At 46.6% G+C, this 22,462-nt stretch overlaps 1 protein-coding gene across 4 annotated transcripts in view; it reads left to right on the top strand.

Moving 5' to 3' along the window:
• The window catches only part of LOC135391216 (ephrin-B2a-like), a 503,132-nt gene that overhangs the window by 268,638 nt on the left and 212,032 nt on the right, over positions 1-22,462 (top strand). Inside the window, exon 1 of one of the 4 annotated variants that reach the window (XM_064621373.1) lies at positions 9,627-10,190. The exons of the other annotated variants lie outside the window; for them this stretch is intronic. Coding sequence (XP_064477443.1) covers positions 10,084-10,190 — 107 coding nt within the window. The 5' untranslated portion in view covers positions 9,627-10,083. Of the gene's footprint in view, positions 1-9,626; positions 10,191-22,462 lie in introns of those variants that run through there. 4 annotated transcript variants of the gene reach the window in all.

Genomic DNA, 22,462 nt, shown 5'->3' with positions numbered 1-22,462 from the left:
TCTATTAGTAAGAACCGCTGCCACTGAAATGAAGCTGAACGATTGTGCGCTCACAGGGACTAAGGTGCAAAGCGTTTGAATTGTTGGACATATACGAAAACGATCTAAACGTATTGCACTCCTTCGCAGGCAACTCAAGGTCGAACTCAACTGCTCACGCGCGCTGCACCTGTGTGTCCGATGTACTCGTTCCTTTTTTTAAAGTAACTCCGTAGCTGCGAGTTACATTTCAGGCTGAAGAACTTCGTTATTAAGTTAGTTACATTTTTCACACGGTTAGTCACATTTTTCACTTTTTGACGGGTAACTTTTCGATCTATGGATAATTTAACACTACGATTTAAAACTGAAGTGTGATTTAAAACTATGTGAAGAGTAATCATGCAGCTTTTAAGTGCGGATGCTTTATACGAACATGGTAATTGAGGTGGCGGAGTAGAGAAACCTGGAGCATCGAAGACGCAAGCAAGTGATGGTTAGTGTTCAGGTGGCATGGCCGTTGTCGAATTTTGTGCGTCTGAATGCTGATGCTGGATGCCATCTGAACCGCGGTTCTCGCTTGGAAAAAGCTATTATGAAATTTCTTTTTTAGTCCGTTAATTTTGTTTCCTGCATTTCGTTGTGTTTGATAACGTCAGAACGATATAGAGACGAATGAAAGAGTAATTCACACTCAATACTCAAACATTCAAAGTAACACTCCGATCAGATCAGACCAAATAATATATTCGTTTCTTGTTCTTATCTGGTGATGCGAACGTATCCTGAATTAAGCAGCACGGTGGTATAAAACTTCAGTGCTATGTTAGTTAGGCAGCCTGCTTTAAAGTAAACAGACAAGCAAAAAACCGCTCCCTGTTCAACTGCAGCAAGGTGGAGAAACAGAACTGACCATATACCATGGTCAAGGTTAACCACAACACAGGATGTCAGCGCAATCACTCCAGATTTGAGGGGAGAGCGGGGCGTACGCCCTTTTGCGACCATTAACCTAAATGCAAAGTGCCACAAAACGACGCACGACGCCTTCTGAAGTAGGTATTAAATGCAACGAAGAAGCCGACACACTTGGCAGAAGAAAGCCAGCAATCGAAACAGGGACAGACCATGAGGACAACAAAAGAATAATTAGAACCCACATCTGGGCTTTCCAACCCTGCAAGAACACAAAGCGGGAGGACATCCTACTCCCTATAATCAATCAAAGGGATAAATCGAAGAGAGGCCACCAGTGTTATACACAGAAAGAGAGAGCTCTGCCTTTATCCCAGAATGCATTCGCAATATCCATGCCACTACATCGAATCTATATGCGCAGAATAAAAACAACGAAACAGAAAGAAATAAAGCATAGAGCACACTGTTTTGACTTGCAGTATAGTCACGAAAAGAGCAGACAAATACAAACGATGCAGAAGGCGAGCCTAAGCACGAAGATCTACGAGAGAGAGAGAGAGAGAGAGATTAATTTGTAATATCGTTCTCTCCCCTGATTTGTTGAAAGTGGAAGACTTGCGCCTTTTTGTGATTTTGCCACTTGATCATGTTGTGCTAACCATCACAAAGGGCGTACGCCCCGCGTCTACCCACAAATCGGGGTTGATAACGTCATCATTCTGTGCAGTGGTTGGCCTTCGCCACATAACTCGCTCAGAACCAACTGTCATTCAGAATGACATCATTCTGTTTCCTGATTTGTCGAAAAGGGGAAGTGCGCGCCTTTTGTATCAATTTGGATTTTTGTTAATTGCCACAAAAAGGCGTACACTTCCCATCTTCAATAAATGGGGAAGACAAAAAAATATTTTGGAGATGATCGTGAAGAGGACGATATCATTTTGAACGACGGTTAGTTCAGAACGTGTTATACCCCTGTTATATGGGCATTCTCAACTAGCGTTGAAGTCGATGACAGTTGAACCTCCCAACGGCCATTCAAGTGAACGGCACTTTGCTGTGGTTACACGGCTCTTTCCGTGGGTCGTTGGGCTCAGCTTTTCTGTCACGTGAAGTGATCCTACCATGTGAGCGTTGTAGATGGGATAGATATCAGCTTGTCATTCTTCTTTTTTCGTATCATATTTTGTTTTAATGTGTTTTAAGTGGTGCACTGTTCGGGTATGCCGTGGAACACCACACAAGTGTTGTTGGGATCAAACGTCATCGTCTCAACGGCGCCTGAACGCGTCCGTATAGCAAGGCTATAATGCGGCGAAGCTATGTTTTAAGAGTGTAGGCAAACAACACTCATTTCTTCTTCCCCCCCCCCCCCACATCAACGACATCTGTTTCATTTTTACTAACCTAATAAGTAATAAAAAAATTATCATACTGAGATAGTGACTGCACGTGAAAGCTCACAACAAGAACTTCCACATCACTCTCCCGCTCGCAAAACGTCAGAATCCATTCCGGTCGAAATCCACGTTGCACCCGGGTTATTGAATACCAGATTTCTAACAGTGTTTCATTTGCCTTCCGTCTATTGTACGACATTCAGAAAAAAGAAGAAAAAAAATCAAAGGCGTTTTCTATGCACCGGCACAATAATACGCACAATATAACGTCATTCCTGTATTTCTTCCTCCCAGATCCCTTATATGGCATCGCCGATTTCGAATTGAATCTCTCAACCCCCATGTCATATTTTCGAAATAGGCTTCAACGTACGCACCGTACACTTACTTAACTTTTTGCTTATCTATCTTTCCGTTCTCCGGTTTAAAAAGGTTCTTTCTTGTCGAAAGGAAAACACAAAAGAGAACGTGGGTATGCATTGTTTATCGGACGGGAATTTTCAATGTTTTATACACGCTACGTTTAAAGCTTTTCTACATGTTTTCAGCCTCTACAAACACGATAAGGTGCATATGGGAAGCTGCGTGCGCCTGTTCATGTTTTATTCCGTTGATCCTGTCATATTTCTGTTGGAACAAATATGTCACTCCGTAAGTTCGGGATGGCGTGCCTGGCGTTGTATGATTTCGATCGATTTTTTATTGGCCTTAATGGGGTTAGCACTCATGTTTTCACTCTCTGTTTTCTTTTTTCCAGGAATTTATTTGCAATTTCGGAAATGGAACTGCGTCTGCTTCTGTTCGTTGTGTACGAGAGCGCTTTTGTCAATTTTGTTTGTTCTGATCTTCTTCCTCTTTCTTTCTTACCAGGCGATGAATAGTCAGGAGATAGAACCGAACGCTGGATATAAATGGTTAGTCATGCGTTTGGGAATGTCGAAGTACGCTGTTCACGTTTTACTTTCAATCTTTTCATGTACTTCACCGAATAGTGCGCTGAAGGGCAACCATTGCACAGAATGATACCGCTATCACTCCTGTTTGCAGAAGGCGCTGAGTTTGCGCCATTTTGTGACACTTATCCGTTTATTCACACGAGCGACATTCTCACGGAATATTCTAGTAGAAGAAAAAGCGGAAACACTGCTCACAGAGCCGAAGTTCCGTCCCGGGAGTGGCGTATACTGCACACTTAGCAGACGACTCAGCAGCTGACACCGTCAGCGTCTTTTCCTGTCGTCTGCTACGGAATATCTGGTGCATGCATCGCAGGATATTCCCCTCCACGGTTAGCAGTGTACGTGAAGACACGACGTTTGCCGCTCGAGATCACGTGACAGCAGAAGGCTATGACGTTTTTTTTGCATCTTCAGCTGGAGTATTCTGGCGAATGTCGCTCGTGTGAATACACGGTTAACATAACTACATATGTGTCACAAAAAGGTGTACAGTCTAAAATCATATGAGGGGGATGGGTAATGGCAGGATCGGCTCGCCGTTGTAGGCCACTCAGAAATGAGCGGTGTCACGACTATAGCAAAATAAATAAATAAATAAAGAGAGGGATGGAGGGCGGAGATGCGGAGAGGGTGCGTGAGTTCGTCGGAGAGTGCAAAGTGTTAGAGGGGTCGCTGAACAAGACTCTAAAAACAGAGCTTCACCACCATAGCACGCTCTGCGCCAACCATGGCTATACGAACGATAGTGTTCGAAGAGAAAGGAAGGCGTACGCCTTTTTGTGTCAATTGTCATATAGTATCCAAATCGACACAAAACGGCGTACGGCCCTTCTTTGTCCTCGAATCAGAAGCGACAACCCTATCATTCCCGGCAATGGTTGGCGCACGGCGTGCTATGCGGTGAAGCTCTGTTTTTAGAGTGCATGTCACTCTTTTTCAACAAACGAGGAAAAATAACGATTTCATTCTGGACGATGGTTGGCTGGGAGCGCGAAATGCGGTGGAGTTCTGTTTTACGAAGTAGTCACGTCGAACCCAAGAAAAACGCATTACCATTTACTCCCTTATCGTGTGCTCTAAAAAGCCGAGCTTCACATAAGACTTCGAAGCCCACCAGCTGCGCAGAATGATACAGTATCACTTCTGATTTGTGGAGAAAGTGGGGCATACGCCTCTTTCCTGACCATTCACATAAGTGCAAAGGGTAAAAAAAAAAAAAAAAAAAAACGACACATCTCTATTTTGCAGCAATCATCAAGGGTACACTCTTTAGAATGAACTTCACCGCGTAGCACGCTGTTAGCCAACCATCATCTCGAATGATATCGTTATCTGTCCCGATTTGTTGAAAACGGGAGGCGTACGCCATTTTTGTGACACTTATGTTGTTCATAATTGTCACAGAAAAGGCGTACGCCCTATGCTATGCGGTGAAGTTAATTTCTAAGCGTGTACGATTAAGTGACAGGAAAGAAAATGAACGACAAAAAAGAAAAAAGAATAGAGTGGGACGAAGGAGGTACGGCCTAAATATTTTACTGCAAGACCAAAAATATATGCTGCACCGTTATATATATATATTTTTTTTTTCGTGCACAACATCTGCACAACAAGCTCCTGCGCAACGCCAGATCAATACTTTTTATTTCAACCCAATGTCGCCGCATGCCTTCCTCTCCCGCTTTCTCTCTCTCTCTCTCTCTTACAAACGTCGGTAATCGAATGCCTTTTACGTATCTTTGAAGCATTACAGGGAACATTCAATGCATGTGCCATGTACAGACAGGCGGAGCAGCTGTTCGATAATACGCTGATGCGTCGGTGCACGTACGACATCGGCGACTGAATTGTGTGTCCGAATTCTTGGAGTCGTATCGTAAGAAGTACGACGCCGACGGGCCTCCATGACAGAAGAGGTCGGGGGGATAACAAAGGGAAGGACGAACGGGGGAAGAGGATCGCTTCCAAGTGCGGGACATTCTATTCGTTTTGGCCTGTCATCAAATTTGGAGCCGTACGGTCCGGCTTTCTTTTTCTTTTTTTTTTTTTTTCTTTCTTTCTTCCTGCTGTCGTTGTCTCGGTTCTTGTCTTGGAGCTGGAGGGTTACAAATGTACTTTGATGTCGGTGTTGCTGCATCAAGGTGCCAAGTATCAAAGTGTGGTGTAGGCACTGCTTGCTGTATGAACCACACCTTTTGTGTTGAGAAAGACGAAAGAGAACTGGGTCTGTTATATAGTGCGCGAGCATTGAGGAGATTCATCAGTGGTGTGCTCAGTAGCTTCGGTATACACTCTAAAAACAGTACTTCACTGCATAGCACGCTGTGCGCCAACCATCGCCACGAATGACAGGATTATCGCTTGTGATTCGAAGAGAGAGAGAGAGAGAGAGAGAGGGGGGGGGGGCGTACGCCTTTTTGTGACAATTTCATATATCCAATTTGTCATAAAAAGGCGCACGCCCTGCTGTATCTTTGCATCAAAAGCGATAACCCTATCATTCGTGGCAATGGCTGGTGCACAGCGTGCTATGCAGTGAAGTACTGTTTTTAGAGTGTAATGCTTACGCGTGCATGCTACAGTCCTCCAAGCTGCTCGTGCCTATTGCCAAAGCTACTGAAGACGACGTTAAGGAATTTCCTCCACGCTCATGAAAGCGGGCCAAGAGCTCGATGCGGAATGCTACATGCACTCTTAAAACTGAATTTCACCATAATTCAGAGTGCTGTCGATCCAGTAGTTCCTGATTTCTTGAAAACGTGAGGCGTACGCCTTTTTGTGCCATTTATGCAGATATGTTAATTGTGACAGAAAGGCGTTCGCCCCGCTTTCTCCTGAAATCAGAAGCGATAACTGTATAATTCGGAGCAGCAGAACCGTAGCGAGACAAGTTTGCGCCCAGGGCAGGGTAAATCTCAAGCGCCCCCCTCCCCCTCTCCTACTGCCGTCAGAAGCCCTGTAAACAACGACTGAAAATATGGAAACGCTTATTTGCACTGCCGAGATCGTAAATTCAAATTTTCTTCGTTGCCGCTTCATCCTGCCCAACGCCTGCCACGGCTCTGCGGAGCAGTATAGTTGGCGCAGAGCGTTTAATGATGTGCAGTTCTGTTTTAGACCGCAGTCCTCGTTGCAAGCCGCGCTTGCTTTTTTAATTTTTATTTTTGGCAATTAATATACATAATACCCTAGTCAGATGGCAAACTTAATGCTTTAAACGGAATGGGAGTACCTTCACCTGCTAACCAACCATCAATTCGAATGACATCATTCTCCCACTGATTTGATGAAAACAGGAGGCGTACGCCTATCCTGTTACAATTACACTCTTAAAAACGGGGGGGGGGGGGGGGGGGTCGAGGCTGCTTGCCGTTGTTGGCCGCACTCAAGTGGGCATCGTCACGACTATAGCCAAAAAAAAAAAGGAAAAGAAAGTGGGAGAAAGGGGAGTTGAGGACTTCAAAGTGATGTAGAGGCAGGATGACCGGTACTGATGGGACGGAAGCACACTGTAGGTGAGAGGTGCAAGTGGTCTCTCCGCTAGGCCCGTTGCTTGAAGAAAGCGCACGAGGCCGCGAGTTTTTGAAAGTCGATCCGCACAAGAACCTTCGGGAAAGAAGACCTCCGTCAGTATAAACGAACTTCACCACATAGCACGCTCCTAGCCAACTATCATCCCGAATGACAACGTTCTCGCCCCTGATTTGTTGAAAGCGGGAGGAGGAGCCTATTTTGTGCCATTATGCACGGCACAAAATAGGCTCCTCCTCCCGCTTTCAACAAATCAGGGGCGAGAACGTTGTCATTCGGGGTGATAGTTGGCTAGGAGCGTGCTATGTGGTGAAGTTCATTTCTAAGAGTGTATGGCCCGCATAAGTGTCACAAAGAAGGCGTGCGCCTCCCGTTTTCAACAAATCAGCGAAAGAACGATGTCATTCGAGATGATGGTTGGCTAGGAGCGTGCTATGCGGTGAAGTTCATTTTTAAGAGCGTACACTGTTAAAACAGAACTTCACCACATAGCACGCTCCTAGCCAACCATCATTCCCAATCATATCATTCTGTGTCATGATTTGTTCAAAACAGGGGGGAGGCGCCTATCTGGGACAAGATAATCTGTCCCAGATAGGTGCCTCCTGCCATTTTCAACAAATCAATACACAGAATGATATCATTCGGAATGATGGTTGGCTATGAGCGTGCTATGTGGTGAAGTTCTGTTTTAACAGTGTAGGGTACTAGTCAGCGTCACAAAAATACGTACGCCTCTCGCTTTCACCAAATCAGGGGAGAGAATCGCGTCATTCGGGATGATGGTTGGCGTATTTTGCGGTGAAGTTCTGTTTTTGTACGCATAGTGTATAGTAGGCCCATTTGTAGTGAAACCGAAATTAGTACCTCCGCCTCTTCGTACCTCCGGTCAGCGATGCAGAGCTGTGCGTACCCTTTCACTCTTTCTTTTTTTTTTCTCTCTTTTTTACGCTGCTAAAACTTTGCCGCATAACTGGCCTCCACAAAGTGTATTTCTCCGCGTAGACATACAATCAGTTTACAATATTTTCGACACCTCGCATTTTGCATAACATGTCTGAAAGAGGCGTGTACACCTACTGTTTTCGACAAGTCACGCTCTAAAAAAATTGACTCCACCGCATAGCGCGGTGACTGGTTGGTTGACTCCAACCATTGCCACGAATGATAGGGTTATCGCGTCCGATTCGAAGAGAGAGGAGTGCGTACGCCTTTACACACACGTCCCTTTCTCTTCGAATCAGGCGCGATAACCCTATTCATTAGTGGCAATGTTTTGGCGCAGAGCGTGCTATGCGGTGGAGTTCTGTTTTTAGAGTGCAGGAGAAGTAACGATGTCATTGTGAATGAGCGTCGGCTGCAAACGGTGCTATGTGGTGAAGTTCAGATTTTTTTTTTATTTGAGTCTTATAAAGGAAGAGAGGTAGATAGACAGATAGAGAGAGAGGGAGGGAGGGAGAGAGAGAAATAAAGAAAGAAATGTAATATGTCATCATCGAGTTGTGTAACACGAGGATCGGGTTGTGTTTCAGCAGGCACACGCTTACACTGACTCTCAGTAGTTTCCTACTCCATTCCGCTTCCGCCAATTATATCAATATTATATTATTCATATTATAATCATACGCAATCGCTTTTCGTACGCAATGAAATAGGGGGTGCACATTCGCCGAAGGTGGCTCTGCGTTTAGCGCGTGCGCAAATGTGCACCCGCTATTTCCATGCGTACGCGCAGGGCGATGCCATATGCTACAACGAAAGCTGCATTATGTTGTTTCCACCTCACGTACGTCGACGAGAATATAGTCCAGCAGCGTGTGATCTCGTAAACGGGTGAACTGTTTATGTCCACGAGAGGTCGCATTAGCGCGTTCCGGCCTGCAGATTATTGTCTGCCATTTAGATAACGCGCTGCTCCCGAGACCTTAGACGACGGCATCGTTTTACTCCTCTTTCGCGCTTCACTTTCACTTTGTGTCATCAACAATGCGCGCGCTCGAGAGAGAGAAGGGGGGTCGTGGTGAAGTTCTGTTCTTAAAGGTGTGTTGGAGAAAGTTGTGTAGTCAGAGGGGATGGGGGTGGAGGGGTCTCAGGGTGGCAAACCCCTTCCCCACGAAATCGAAATCCTCCTCCGCCGTTTAAATTCCCCGTAGAACCCTTCCAGAAATATTTTTTCTGGATACATTACTGTCGGGAGAGATGACAGGACGAACTATAGGGAACACAAATGAGCTTTATGATGCACTGAATAAGTATACAGAAACGCGTGTTTCGTCGCGTGTGTCTAGGAGGCATCCCTAGAAATGAAATCAAAAGAAAGTTGTTGCAGGGGATGCAAAGTGAGTGGGCAACAAGCGTAACGACGACCCTTTCTCCCATCCATACACACAAAAAAAGGTCTTCGCAGATAGAAACAGCAACATTTTTTACGAAGTGCAAACTTATCGCTCCTTCCAACCCCCCGGACCCCCTCATATTTCTCGTGCACATTCTTCGTGATCCCACGCTCTCTTCAGACGATGAGGCGGGGCAACTAGACACAAAACGCTGCAATCCCCTGAGACAAGCACGCTACAAGGTAGCCGTTTGTTTCTCACATATATGCGCTTTTTTTCTCTCTTCGCCCACCCCTTTTGAGCTCCCCCCGCGAGCACCCTCCTGTTGCACGCGCAAGCGCCGCCATGTTGTGCTCTCCTCTCGCACTTTTGGCTTACCCTCTACCCCTAACTTCAAACCCGCTTATCCGATTGGCCACATCCAACGGGGCGCGCGCTTGTGTCCTGGCGGAGAAACCGGTCCCTTCCTCTGAACTCTCCCTCGCCGCTTCAGTTCGCATCGAAACGCAGGCCGACAGTGGATGTAATCAACGCGAGGATTTTTCGTTCGTTGTGCGTCTCGTTTAATGTAGGCCCTCCACTTGTTGTGTTTGTACCGTTTGGTTCCACCGTTCTTGGGATTGTGTTTTCAGCGAGCGGATCATTTAAACTGAGTTGGCAGCACAGTGCAGCAACTTCATGTGTCGTGTGAACTCGAACGTGTTTTGAAGCGCGGCCCTCGTGAACCCAACTTGACAAGAGGATTATTACGACCAATCTGAACGCCAATGACTGGGTTGTTTTGGCTTCGACCGTAGCCGGGTGCTCCGGCGAAGGATTTGGCAAATGGTTGTGCGTTGGGCTTGAGACGAAGTTTTCAAGACGAAGTTTGTTGACGTCGTCGCCGTTTACGAGCGTCAGTTGTGTGGATCTCCGCGTCTCCCGACGAAGTCGGGGTGTAAAGTTAGGGGAGTAGTCATCATGCCCTGGATTCTGCTTTTCTTCGTGCTGGCGATAATTGAAGCACTACCGGTGGATGTGTCATGTGTACGGCTAGCGGATATTTACTGGAACGCCACGAATCCAATGTAAGTTGGTAATTGTTGCTAAGTGACGTTGCATCTCTGTTTTGTTTCCGTTCCGTGAACGTGTCCGTGTTGCTGTGTCCAGAAAAAGCATCGTGTGAAACTTTTCCAAGAGGCGAGCTTCCCAGCTCCTGGTGTAGTTATTTCAGAACAGCTAATTGTTTTCGTGCACAATGCGACTGAGTCGCAAATCACCTGAACAGAACAGCGCACCAAGCAATTGAAACTAATTTCGTGTTTGGAATACGTACGCACTAGAAGAGTCCACATTGCGACAAAGTTCTGTTGTCCCGGTTCAGTTGAATGCCTGTGCGGGAACATACCGGAATTACAGTGTACCTCACTCTTTTCAGGACTTGTGCAGGTGTTACCCAAATTTGACTTAGAACATACACAGACAAACATGCAGCCGGCATGTTCTGTCGAAATATTAAGGAAGCAACAATTTGCAGTTCAGTTGCAGTGGTGCTCCTCTCAAAACGATTCTGTGACGAAGTAAAAAAAAAAGTACCTATTGACAGTTTTCCTGTGAGGTAACGAAGGACAGGCACAGCACGGTTAATGACGAATGTTACAATCAGTGAAGCCCTAGCGACACGCAAACTGAATTTACTGAGTCCTCAAAAACTAATTTGACAGCTGCGTGACGTACGCCTGTCATTTTCCAAGTGTTCCTCTAATTTAAGCACCCAGGGATTTGAAGTTTCGGCGTATACTCCTCGGGGCAGGAAGCTCATCCGTGTATACTTCATGTGTGCATGGGGGAGGCGAGGGAAGCAACACTAGGCCCGAATGTGCCGCGGCGTCTTAATGAAAGGGCTCACTGTTAGCAGTTGTCCGTTTCGGAATTTTGAGGGCACCGCTATCGCGCCGGCGGTCTTGGGTCTGGCATCCGCCGCTTGCCTTTGTGGGGAGCGCGTCCGACAGGCTGTATCGCTCTCGGAGCCGGGGATTTTTTTTTCCTGCAACCCTGCCTTTGTGTTTGCCTCTGCTTCCCTCGAGACTTTCTTATCCGCGAGTAAACGCTACACTGCTTGAGCCCGTTGGTTTGCAGGGGGCAGCGATCGGAACGGAATTCAGGGGTTCAGGCCCCGTTTGGACGTCTTGACAAGAGAAAAGTTGTTCGTGTTTCGTTGTGTCTACGGCCTCTGCTTAATGGATGAAAGTTCTTGTCGAATTTTATCCGAGCCACAAATCCACTGCAGCAGCACCTGAAATGTTTCTTTTCTTGAGCATTTTTGGGGGAGATCCACCGTGTGAACACTTCAGAAACCTTACATGATTTCCATGGACTTAGAAAGACTCGTGTGAGGAATAATGAACACTTTTACCAGTAGTATTGCTGCTTAAAACGGCATTGTTCTCTGAGCACAGAACGGACAGAGACAACTGTTCGGAGAACAGACTGTCTCTCTTCTAAATACAGGTGGTCCCAGCTTATCACCCTAGCTTTCTAACTAACGACACAACGCTTTGCAAAATATCTCTGCGCACTCGATGGTAGACATTCGTCACGTCCTTCGTCGCTCGGGTAATGCTTTCCATATCAGTACCGCACATGCAGATAGAGTTGTGGATAAATGACAGCTCGTAAACAACGGAAGAACGAAAAAAAGAAAAGAAAAAGGCCGTTGGGTGTGGCACAAACTTCAGCTCGAGAATGCCACGAATTCCCTCGTTACTTCAAATGCAGCGAAAAATATGTACGACACCCGCAGAAAACAAAAAAAAGAAGAGGAAAAAAAAAAAAGACGTTTCGCCGTGTTGCTCTCGGCGCAAGAAATATACGTTCCAATTTCGGAGCCAATGAAACGAGGGTGGGTAAACAAGGAATCGATAAATAGCCGAGCACAGTTGCTATTTCGTTGCTGATAAGAAGCAGCTGGCGCGACTGTGAGCGACAAACTTTTCGCCGATAGAAGTCGTGTCGGTGTACGTTTCTAGGTGCGTTTTCATTAGGAGATACTTATTGTGTGCGTAGACTTGGGAGACCTGGGATGGTAAGCTAATGCGTCCGTATCTATAGATGTGCGCAGTGGATTCTGCGTTTGGTATTCCACCAAACGTGCAAAATTTAAGTATGAAAGTTTTGTAATAGGGCACTGCCAAGAAAATGGATGCTGTCCTTCCTGGTAAGGAGTATAATTTTGTTTGCTGAGAAATGAGCATAGCCACAGAACGGATGTATTCCACACATTCAACACAACAACGAATACATGTTGTGAGGGTGTGTGAAATTTGCCACTTAATTATGTGGCTCACTACCCCGATGGTTAGCGTGAGGTATGAAATGATTCTCCCACAAGGCAGGTATACATGAAGTGTGGCATAGTAATGCGTATGTACTGGATGAATCAATGTTAGTAGGATGAGAGCAAGATGCTCTCGGTATCAGACAGGCAAAACAGAGAGAGAGAGAGAGTTCAGTGTATATTAGACGTGGAAGCTGCTAGTATATGGTACACGATCCTGTGAAATATAAGAACACAACAACCAAATGAGATAAGTGAATAAAACAGTAGGTCTAAAGGATGTCATGAAGTATCAGGAATAACAAAGTTCTCCTACACTCTAAAAACTACACCGCATAGCACGCTGTGCGCCAACCATTGCCGCGAATGATAGCGTTATCGCTTTTGACTCGAGGCGAGAGGGGGGCGTACGCCTTTTTGTGGCAATTTTCATATATCCAAATTGCTACAAAAAGGCGTACGCCCCCCCCCCCTTCTCTCTCTCTCTCCTCGAGTCAAAAGCGATAACGCTATCATTCGCGGCAATGGTTGGCGCACAGCGTGCTGTGCGGTGAAGTTCTGTTTTTAGAGTGTAGGACCTTTATAAGGTGAGTGGTGACAAGCCAAGAACTTGTGGAGGTTAGTCTTTAACAGTACATGGTAGTAAAGAGAATAAAAAGGCGTTTACGTCGTCACTTTCAACCGAAACGTTATGTTAGAAATAACTTAAAGCTCACGCGATTCATGTGTGCAGAGAAAGACACCGGTGCTTTTCACTTCGCCCCAAAGCCACCAATTCGTTCTTTTGTGCAATACAAGCGCTGCATAAACACACCGTAGAGGCACGGAGCAGAATGTTACGTGCTTTTATAGATGTTCAAAAACCACACTTACACATTTTTATGCGGGCACACGTTGGTGCATCAGGGACCATGCACACAGTCGCGGAAGAGCACGCAGCACGCGCTCCACGTTGGGAACGGTTGCCGTGACAACGGCACGCGATTTTTTTCTTTTTTTTTTTTCTCGCCGCGCCGAATTTGGTGGTGATGGCCGGCCATCTTGAATCGTAACGGCGACGTGCGCCACATAGCGGAGTTTATTTGCGTATACCTCACGTCTCGACAGCGTGACAAACTTGCCATGGTAGTCACGCGTCCAGTCGTAATTTCTGGGTGGGGTTTGCGGGGGTTGGAGGGTCTCCTCAACTGTCGACAGCAAGAATTAATTGTCGCCGTGTTTGAATTCGGACAGCGCATTGGACTCGCCAATGGGGGGGACTGGGAGGAAATTTGCGAAGCTGGAAATGTTACTGAATACAAAGCAGGGAGCTTCATATGATAGGATCCTCATGATTGAGAGAGAGAGAGAGACTTTTGTTAGAGTGGGGTGAATACGGAATATACCTGTCATTTGGTGTGCGTTAACAATGCATTTGAAGTAGCCAGTCCTCGCACCCGTCGGGACTGACAACTCCACCTTTTTTTTCTTTGTTAATCTATAATCTTATCTGAAAATGCGTTTGTGTTGAGCTGGAACGATTTCGGCGGCGTATACTTGCTACGTTTTTGGAAAGGCCTTCTCATGTCCCTGGTCCGTCCCGCGGAACTTCACTGCATAACACTTCCCTAGCACGAGGACATCATCACCGAGGACAACGTTCTACCTGTCCTCATTTGTTTGAAACAGGAAGCATACGCCTGTTTGTGACAATCATGCAGTTATGTTAATTGTCACAAAAGGGCGCACGCCTCCCGTTTTCAGCAAATGAGGGGAGAGAACGATGACATTGGGGGTGATGGTTGGCTAGAAGCGTGCTACACGGTGAAATTCTGTTTGAAGAGTGTTATGTTAATGGACATTTTCCTGAGATGTGGCGCCCTCTCGAATGTCGTCTGCTACTGGCTGAAAATAAATGCACGTGAGAAGCGCTGCGGTTTCGTTTCTGTCTTCCGTTCCAGCATACTTCGTGTATTCACTTTTTGAGTATCAATCTTAGGCTTCGAGGCCTATTCCTGCTGCTTCTCCCTGTACAAAGTGTAAGTGTCCGTTTGATGTATGCAACATGACCCTGGAGCAAACCGTGTCCGTGTCATTCTATGCCAACTGTTTTGAAGAAGAGGAAGAAGAAGATTCTTGCGCTTGTTGAGTGCAGTGCAGTCATCCAGCACTAAAGCTATTCGTTATCGTTCCTGGGTCCTTTCATACATTTCTGGTGCCGAGAAGCGCAGCCTCACTCATCGACGGAAGCAATCCAGAAATGGTGTATAGCAGCGTTAACGTAGTCATGGCTACGGCTGTTGTCAGCTATGGTTTCAGCTATGGGTCCATTGTTTTCAACCAGAAGACGCGGGATGCGCATGCGCACACCGATCGCGTGAAAATGTTGAATAGTGAAAGAATAGTGTTGCATAATCATCCCCTACCTGGACGTAGAAAACTTCACATATCCACATATCACGTCTGCGTCGTCTTTTTACGAGCAGCTAAACCGTACCTCGATCCGAGAGCGGAAAACAAAGTTGTGAGACTCACATCTTCATACACGCGCAGCGTGCCTTTTTGCGGAATGCGAGCTAGCAAATTCTCGTCATTTCTCGCGAACTTCGTGAGCGTATGGGGTTATTAAAAAGTAGTTTGCTTCCGAGCGCGCCAAGCATTCTGACACCAAGCGCGCGCGCGCGCGCGTTCCTGCTGCTTTTAAGTTTTCGGGTGGTGTATGGGGGTATTAATGAGAATTTCGGAGGCGGGGGGGTTGCTGAGGTATTGTCGGAGAATTTGGGCTTTTGTCCCCGCTGCCGGATGCGGAGTGTGAAGCTTCCTGTGCGCTAATAATTCACGAGAGCGCGAGAGAGAGGAGGTTGCGATCCCGGGTTCTTCTCTCCCTGATTGGAGTGTTCTTTTCTTTGTTTTTTTTTTATGGATTCGAGGAAAGGGGAGGTTAACCGCCACAAAGGCGTGAAGTGGTGGTGCGAGTGGAATAATAGAGAATTAGGATAGTGCCGTACACGAGTGAATACCACGTCGAGCCTCAATCTTCTAATTTTCTTGTAACTTTCGGTGCTATTGTCGGCGCAGTCTTCTGTTTTTTTTTTTTCGCTTTTCTTGACAAAGGGTGTTCATTTTTTGTGAAGATTAATATTTTTGAAGCGACAGCTTTGTGCACTCTTAAAAACGATGGTGGTTGGTGCTGGTGGTGCACTATGAAAGTGCTTGCCGTTGTGGACCTCACAGAGGTGGTCAACGTCACGACTGACGCTCTGGGGAATTTGGGTCCTGGGCGGACTTCTAAGGCGACTGTGCCGACATATGTGTGACAGCGTCCGAGAAAAACCCCCAGACAGCACAGCCGGCACCGGGATTTCGAACCCGGGTACCTCCCAGTCTCGACGAGACGTGACCAGAGCACGCTAACCACGCAGACCCCCCACGCGATCTGGCCTCTTAAAAATGAACTTCACCACATAGCACGCTCCTCCTAGCCAACAACCATAATCTCTAGTGATATCGTTATCTGTCCTGATTTGCTGAAAATGGGGGGCGTACGCCATTTGTGTGGCATTATGCAGTTCATAATTGCCGCAAAAATGGCGTACGCCCCCCCCCTTTTTTTAATCAAATCAAGGGAGAGAACGTTGTCATTCGGGATGATGGTTGGCGAGGAACGTGCTATGCGGTGAAGCTCTATGTTTAGAATATGGGGTCAACCTTCGTGTTGGTCCGTCCGTAGCTTTATAGGACGACGTGACAGTATAGCACATCACTAGCAAGTTTATTTTTCACTATTCCATCTTTCCTACACGCTCGAACAAGGCGACAGGAAGCCTTCCCCTGGGCGCTATTTTTGTTTTTATTTCTTGTTCCTGTTATCGCTCTCACATTTCGGGCATCATAAATAAATTCCCTCGCCGACGCAACCGCTCCGTTTATTCCACTTGCAGCCGACCCCACGCTATTCTTCGTCCATTCATTAATTGTCACATCCGAAGCCGAAACCAGACACAAAAGAACGCAGACGCCAAACACACTTTCTTCGGCCTTACCCCCCTCCTTCGAAAGAGCCCCCTGCCAAGGGGTACGGAAAGCTGATGGTATAGGGGCCGAGTTCCCTCTTCTCAAAAGACGTCACGATACCCCCCACTCCCCCCAAATGATAGTTCTCGTTCTACAGAAGTGACAGACAGGCCGTTTTGTGTCCATGCAACAAACGGGGCCCCCCCTCGTGTATTGAGAATGTGCTTTCCTTTCTCGAAACGAGCTCGATTTTTGGAGCATTCAGACGAGAACCACAATATGAACCGTGCGTGAATATTCGGGTCTTCCATCCCCCCTGCCCCTTCATCGGTGGCGTGTTATAAAAATGAAGGAATGAGGGCCGAACATATGTGAGAAAACACGGGTTTTGTGGAGAGAGCTTTTTTTTGCGTTGCTTTTCTTTCTTTTCGTATTTCTTTCTGTTTCTTTTTCGGGGCATCAAATGTATTTTTTTTCTCTCCCTCTCGTTTTGTTCCGTGTGGTGGCGCTGGATTTTTGAACATTGGGGATTCGCGCTGTACCGGTGGTAAAAATGTATTGTTGATAGCGTTGGCCGTGTTCGTTTCGAAAATGTGGGAAGAGTGACAGACTCCAGCGAATGGCGAATGTACCTGGGACAGGTACTGGTGATGATGATGATGGAGGAGGTGGAGGAGGACATACATTAATTGGGACAGCTGAAAAACGCTTTGCGCCACAAATGAACACCGAATGATACATTCTGTCGCATCCGATTTGAAGGAAGAGCGGGGCGTACGCCCTTTTGTGGCAACTAACATAACCGCGTAAGCGTCACAAAAAGGCGTACGACTCCCACTTTCAACGTATCAGGGCTTATTATGTGCGGTGAAGTGCCGTTCTTGAGAGTGTGAGTGAGGCCAACATACTTTCATCAGTAGAATTCATTCGTGTGTCGTTAATTCCGAACTGCCTGACAATTTTGGAGACACGACGTACCGTTTCGCGTGTGGTTAACAGAAGAAAAGGCATCCGCGCTTTATCCAATCTGAAACTATGGACGCCTATACTGTCGGCGTGCTTTCCATTAGGCACCCTATAACGAATATATATATAACAACAAATATAAATATACCAAAACCATATAACAAAAATATAGAGTATATATACGGCTACAAGAAAAAGAAGAGAGGAGGCCAAGATAAAATGCGTCGGTAATAAAAAGAGACCCGTCCGGGGTGCTAGGACCGGTTTCGCCCCGTAGAACCTCTCGGCCTTTTTCGTGCCTCTGCTACCTCGCATCGAGCGAGAGAGGTGGCCAAGTTGTTTATTCCATTTTGTAGTTTGACTGCGGCGGTTTTCATGTCGGAGGTGAATGAATTTCCCTCCCAGAGTTCGTTGATGTTCTCGCGAGCAGCTCCGAAAAAGATGGTGCAGCTGAGAAGGGCTCTCGATGGGGCTTCGAGGTGTCTCCGAAGCGAGGAAATGCATGGAAAGTAGTTTCCAGTATAATGCGAGGAACGGCTGGCACGCTGGAAGTTCTCTTTTGGGGAGGAATTCGGAAGCTCTGATTTACTTTCGGTTTCTGCGAAGCTCGCGTGTGACACGCGTCGAAACCTTGTGAGCTGATTCGCAGAGTCTGACTTATTCCGGTCAAACCCGATTTTTTTCCCGTTTCTCCCCTAATTCCAATCACGGATCACGTTGTACCATGTTTCACGTGTACTATTTAGTAGCAATTTGTACGCAGCTATATGATGTAAATATTAATTGTGCAACAATAAAGTATGCGAAGCGTGCGTGATGTAGTGTATATCACTGTTAATGGCGAGGCATGCATATTTGACCAGTATATATGTAATTTAACTGTAGACGGCTTGCTGGACAGAAAGGAGGGGGAAAAGTAACACGAGACAACACCAGAATGCATCAGTAGCACAGACAGGGAAAGGGGGGGGGGGGCAACGTCGCGATTTGGTGAGGGTGACTATGGTAAATGGTAATGAGTGGGAGATGAGATCTTGTTCGTGCGATCGAACACGTCCGAGAGTAGAGCACATAAATTTGAATGATGCCATTCTCCTTCCTGCACTGTTAAAACAGAACTTCACCACAAAGCACGCTCCTAGCCAACCATCATTCCGAATGATATCATTCTGTGTCATGATTTGTTCAAAACAGGGGGGAGGCGCCTATTTGGGACAAGATAATCTGTCCCAGATAGGCGCCTCCTCCCATTTTCAACAAATCAATGCACAGAATGATATCATTCGGAATGATGGTTGGCTGTGAGTGTGCTATGTGGTGAAGTTCTGTTTTAACAGTGTGGTTTGTGGCAGGTGTGAAAATTTAGCTAGGAGCGTGCTGTGCGGTGAAGTTCTGCCATATCACACGCAGGAGCCGACTGTACTGCCGTTTCAAAGACCCGATAAATTTGTCGCTGTCATCGAACTCCGTTTTAATTTCCTTCTCCCACTTCTTTGGACGACTTACTTGTTCCTAACACCCTTGGCACCCTCCCTCATATTTGGCGTGCAACCTTATCACGTGATAATCAGCGACAACGCGGCCATTTATATGTCACATTTCAACAACGACCGCCGCCTTCGAAATACACGGAAGGCGCGATAAATTCTTAACTGCGACAGTCACGGCATCAGACTTAAAAGCGGCGAATGTGCACACACAAACACACACACATATATATATATATGCTTTATATATACTTTATAATGTCGCCAGTATATGGACTACACGTCGTATCGAACGGGGCACAACCGTTATGTGTCTATCTGCAGATAGACCCACAAAAGAAGAAGAGTGTTTCCCGGGCAACCTTGCTACTCCCCTTTTTTCATGCAGAAGGACAAAATGGCAGCTTGACACGCGATAGACGTTTGCGTGCACCATCTAGGACCATCGCCCTCCTTACCCCCCCTCCTCCCCAACTTTAGTTGCTATAAGGTGGTTCCAATCTGATGCGTGTGCGTTCCTGTGTGTGTGTGTGTCATATAGCAAATGTGTTGCTTGGCCGCTCGCAACAAGCACTTGGAAAAGCGATGTTATGTAACGGCACTTAAATGGCTATTTGGCGGCACGCTGTGTCGGGTGACAATTGCGTGGTCGGGTTGGAGAGGCTTTCTTCGTTGTAATAAGCTCGAATCATCAAATGAATATTCGGTATGAGGCATATATGGCGTGGAAGTCGTGTTGCGTGTAGTATATTGGATTTTGCGCACGCTGCAGATTCAGAAGGTGTTTCGAAGAAATGGTTATACACGGAAAGTCACATGGAAATGAATGCTTGATTTCATTAGGAAAGCTTTCACCCAAATAATGCATTCCTCATCATCGACATCCAATACAACTGATTAGGTACAATCTTAAAAATGAACTTCACCGCATAGCACGCCCCTGGCCAACATCCCGAATGACGTCGTTCTCGCCCCTGATTTGATGAAAACGAGGGGCGTACGCAATTTTTAATAATAATAATAATAATAATAATTTTTTTATTAGTGCCCAAGAACGGCCGCTAAGGCCATGGTGTTGGCGCACACAATACACATAACTCACAGTGGATACAATACAGACATAAACGCACAAATAATTATGTACAGACATATATATGATACATATACAGTGGGATACTAGCAGAGGTACATTACAAACATAACAGGCATACGTACTTACATATTTACAGACAAGTATACCACGCAGTACATGCAATGAAATATCAGCAACAAAACTACATTTGTGGCATTATGCAGTTCATTGCAGCAAAAAAATGGCGTACGCCCCTCGTTTTCATCAAATCAAGGGAGAGAGCGCTGCCATTCGGGATCATGGTTGGCTAGGATCGTGCTATGCAGTGAAGCACTGTTTTAAGAGTGTATGGCACAGACCGTATGGCATAAAACATGGGCTTGCTATGAGATTGCTATGTCGAACGAAAGGTGTGTTTAAACTCCCTCAATTTCTCTCACCCAAAAAGAGATAAGCTTCCGCAGTGGCTGATGTGTGGCTGAGACGGGGCAGACCGCAGACGACGGCGCGTACTGTGCTGAGTTACATGTTTTTGTAAGTATTGTTGTCTAGATACAGATGAAAGCGGCGCTGTGTATGTTTTCTGCTGGTCCCAGTGTTTTTTTTTTTTTTTGCGCTTGTACTTATGACATTATGTACCAACTCGCCCACAATCGTCCCTTCTGTTAAAAAAACGTGGGCTGTTTTGACCAACCGCAGTGGGCGAGTTCAAACCACCACCTGCTAGATTATAGCGACCATGTTATACGGACCCCTTCCCAGCGCCGCATTTGGAGTATAGCGGTGGCGCTACTCATCGGCCCGGTTATTGCTTTCTCAATTTCTACAATACTTTGTACTTTAGCTTACCTTAGTATTTTTATACCAGCGGTGGGCGTCCCACGAGAGATGTGCTTCATTCAACGCGTTTTCATATAGGAGCTGTTGCTGTCGTCTGCTACGGTAGTCATACGTCCGCTTCTGCGCGTTTAAAATTCAGATATCCATTGCCCAATCATGATACAGATCTCGCGGGCCGACGAGTAGCGGATCGTGCGGACGGGCTCCTCATCGCGGTTGCCGATTATGACATGGTCGCTATCATCTAATAGGTCGTGATTCAAACACAGTCTTTCGGTGGCTGCCCATGCGGCTGATTGCTCGTCTCCATGGCTACGGCCGCCGAAAGCACAGTCATGATTGGCGGGCTCTTAATGACCACGTCACGTTGTTTATGCGATCAAGCCCTGCTTGCCCCAGGTGGCGTTGCTTGTGTCGACTTCGTGGCGACTCAGGGAAAATATCTCATGACGAGGGTTCGACCCCAGGTCACTCGCCCGTCCCAGCGCGGTTGTTTCTTATTTCCGCGAAAGACACAACTTATCAACGTTATATCGATCAAACTGTGCCCTTTCCCAAGAAATCGCTTTCGGTAAGACGGTGAACAACAGCGCCTTGGACGTGCCCAGAAACCGAAACAAGCACTCTCAGATCGGGCACAGGGACAACAAAGACTTATTGCACCTGAACCATTCTCTCGTACTAGATTCCTCTTGTACGTATGGAGAGAAGCGTTTCTCAATCGTGCTGGTCCAAGGAGAAATAATAACCGTAGTTCGGTTTCGCTCAACAACCTCCCCAATAATGCATTCAGCACACCCGTATCCTCCGTCGGACGCAATTTCTCACCTTCCTCCGTTCGGCCCCATCGAATGCGAATAAAAGCGGGTCATCACCTGACTGACCATGCGACCCCGGTCGAATTTCCATCGCATTTAGCCGGCGCTAACGAGAGCGTTCGCACACAGACACACAGCGTTCATAAATCTCGACGCCGATGGCGTCGAAAAGCGTCAGAAATCGTGATGGAAGAGCGGAGCGGGAAGAAAATTATGTATGAAAAGTGGCGCCGCCATGTCACGGCGCTGCGTGAATTCCGCATTTTATAAGCATAACGAACGGGCCTCGAAGGAAGATGATGACGCCAGAGGGGAACCGTATAGGCGGAGGAATACGTGCAGTGCGCCACAAAAAGGAGTGCACGTTGAACGAATTTGCAGGCAGCATACACAAATGTCGATTCGCTTATCTTTTCTTCTTTTGCCGGCCACAGAAGTGCCTTTAGCGTGTGAAACAGAAATTTAGTCTCGGCGCAAAGTGAGTTCTCCAATATATTGCCGTCGGTATAAACATAAATTCCTTCTGAACGCGGGCACATACACCTGAGGACACACATTGCAATCAGATATAGTTTATACACTGCATATTTTCATCGCGGCTGTTATTATTTTACGTATTTTGCCTCGTCTTATCGGAGAAGATCGTGTCAGTGTTGCATCGAGGTTAGTCGGACACCGAGGAGGGGGCCACGGTGTGAAATTTGTAACAAAGGGGGCGCTCGCGCGAGCAGAAACAATGGTGCCCCCCCTCCCTACGCACACACACCACTTTCAAGCGCGATGGATGAGTCGGTTGTTCTCGCTGTTGTTGCATGGTGAGTTGTTAGAGTGGTCCAAGTTGAGGGGG

Source organism: Ornithodoros turicata, chromosome 4, assembly GCF_037126465.1.
Source record: "Ornithodoros turicata isolate Travis chromosome 4, ASM3712646v1, whole genome shotgun sequence".
NCBI classification, from domain to species: Eukaryota; Metazoa; Arthropoda; class Arachnida; order Ixodida; family Argasidae; genus Ornithodoros; species Ornithodoros turicata.
The sequence above is the reverse complement of the archived record's forward strand: the minus strand, read 5'-3'. Positions and strand labels throughout refer to the sequence as shown.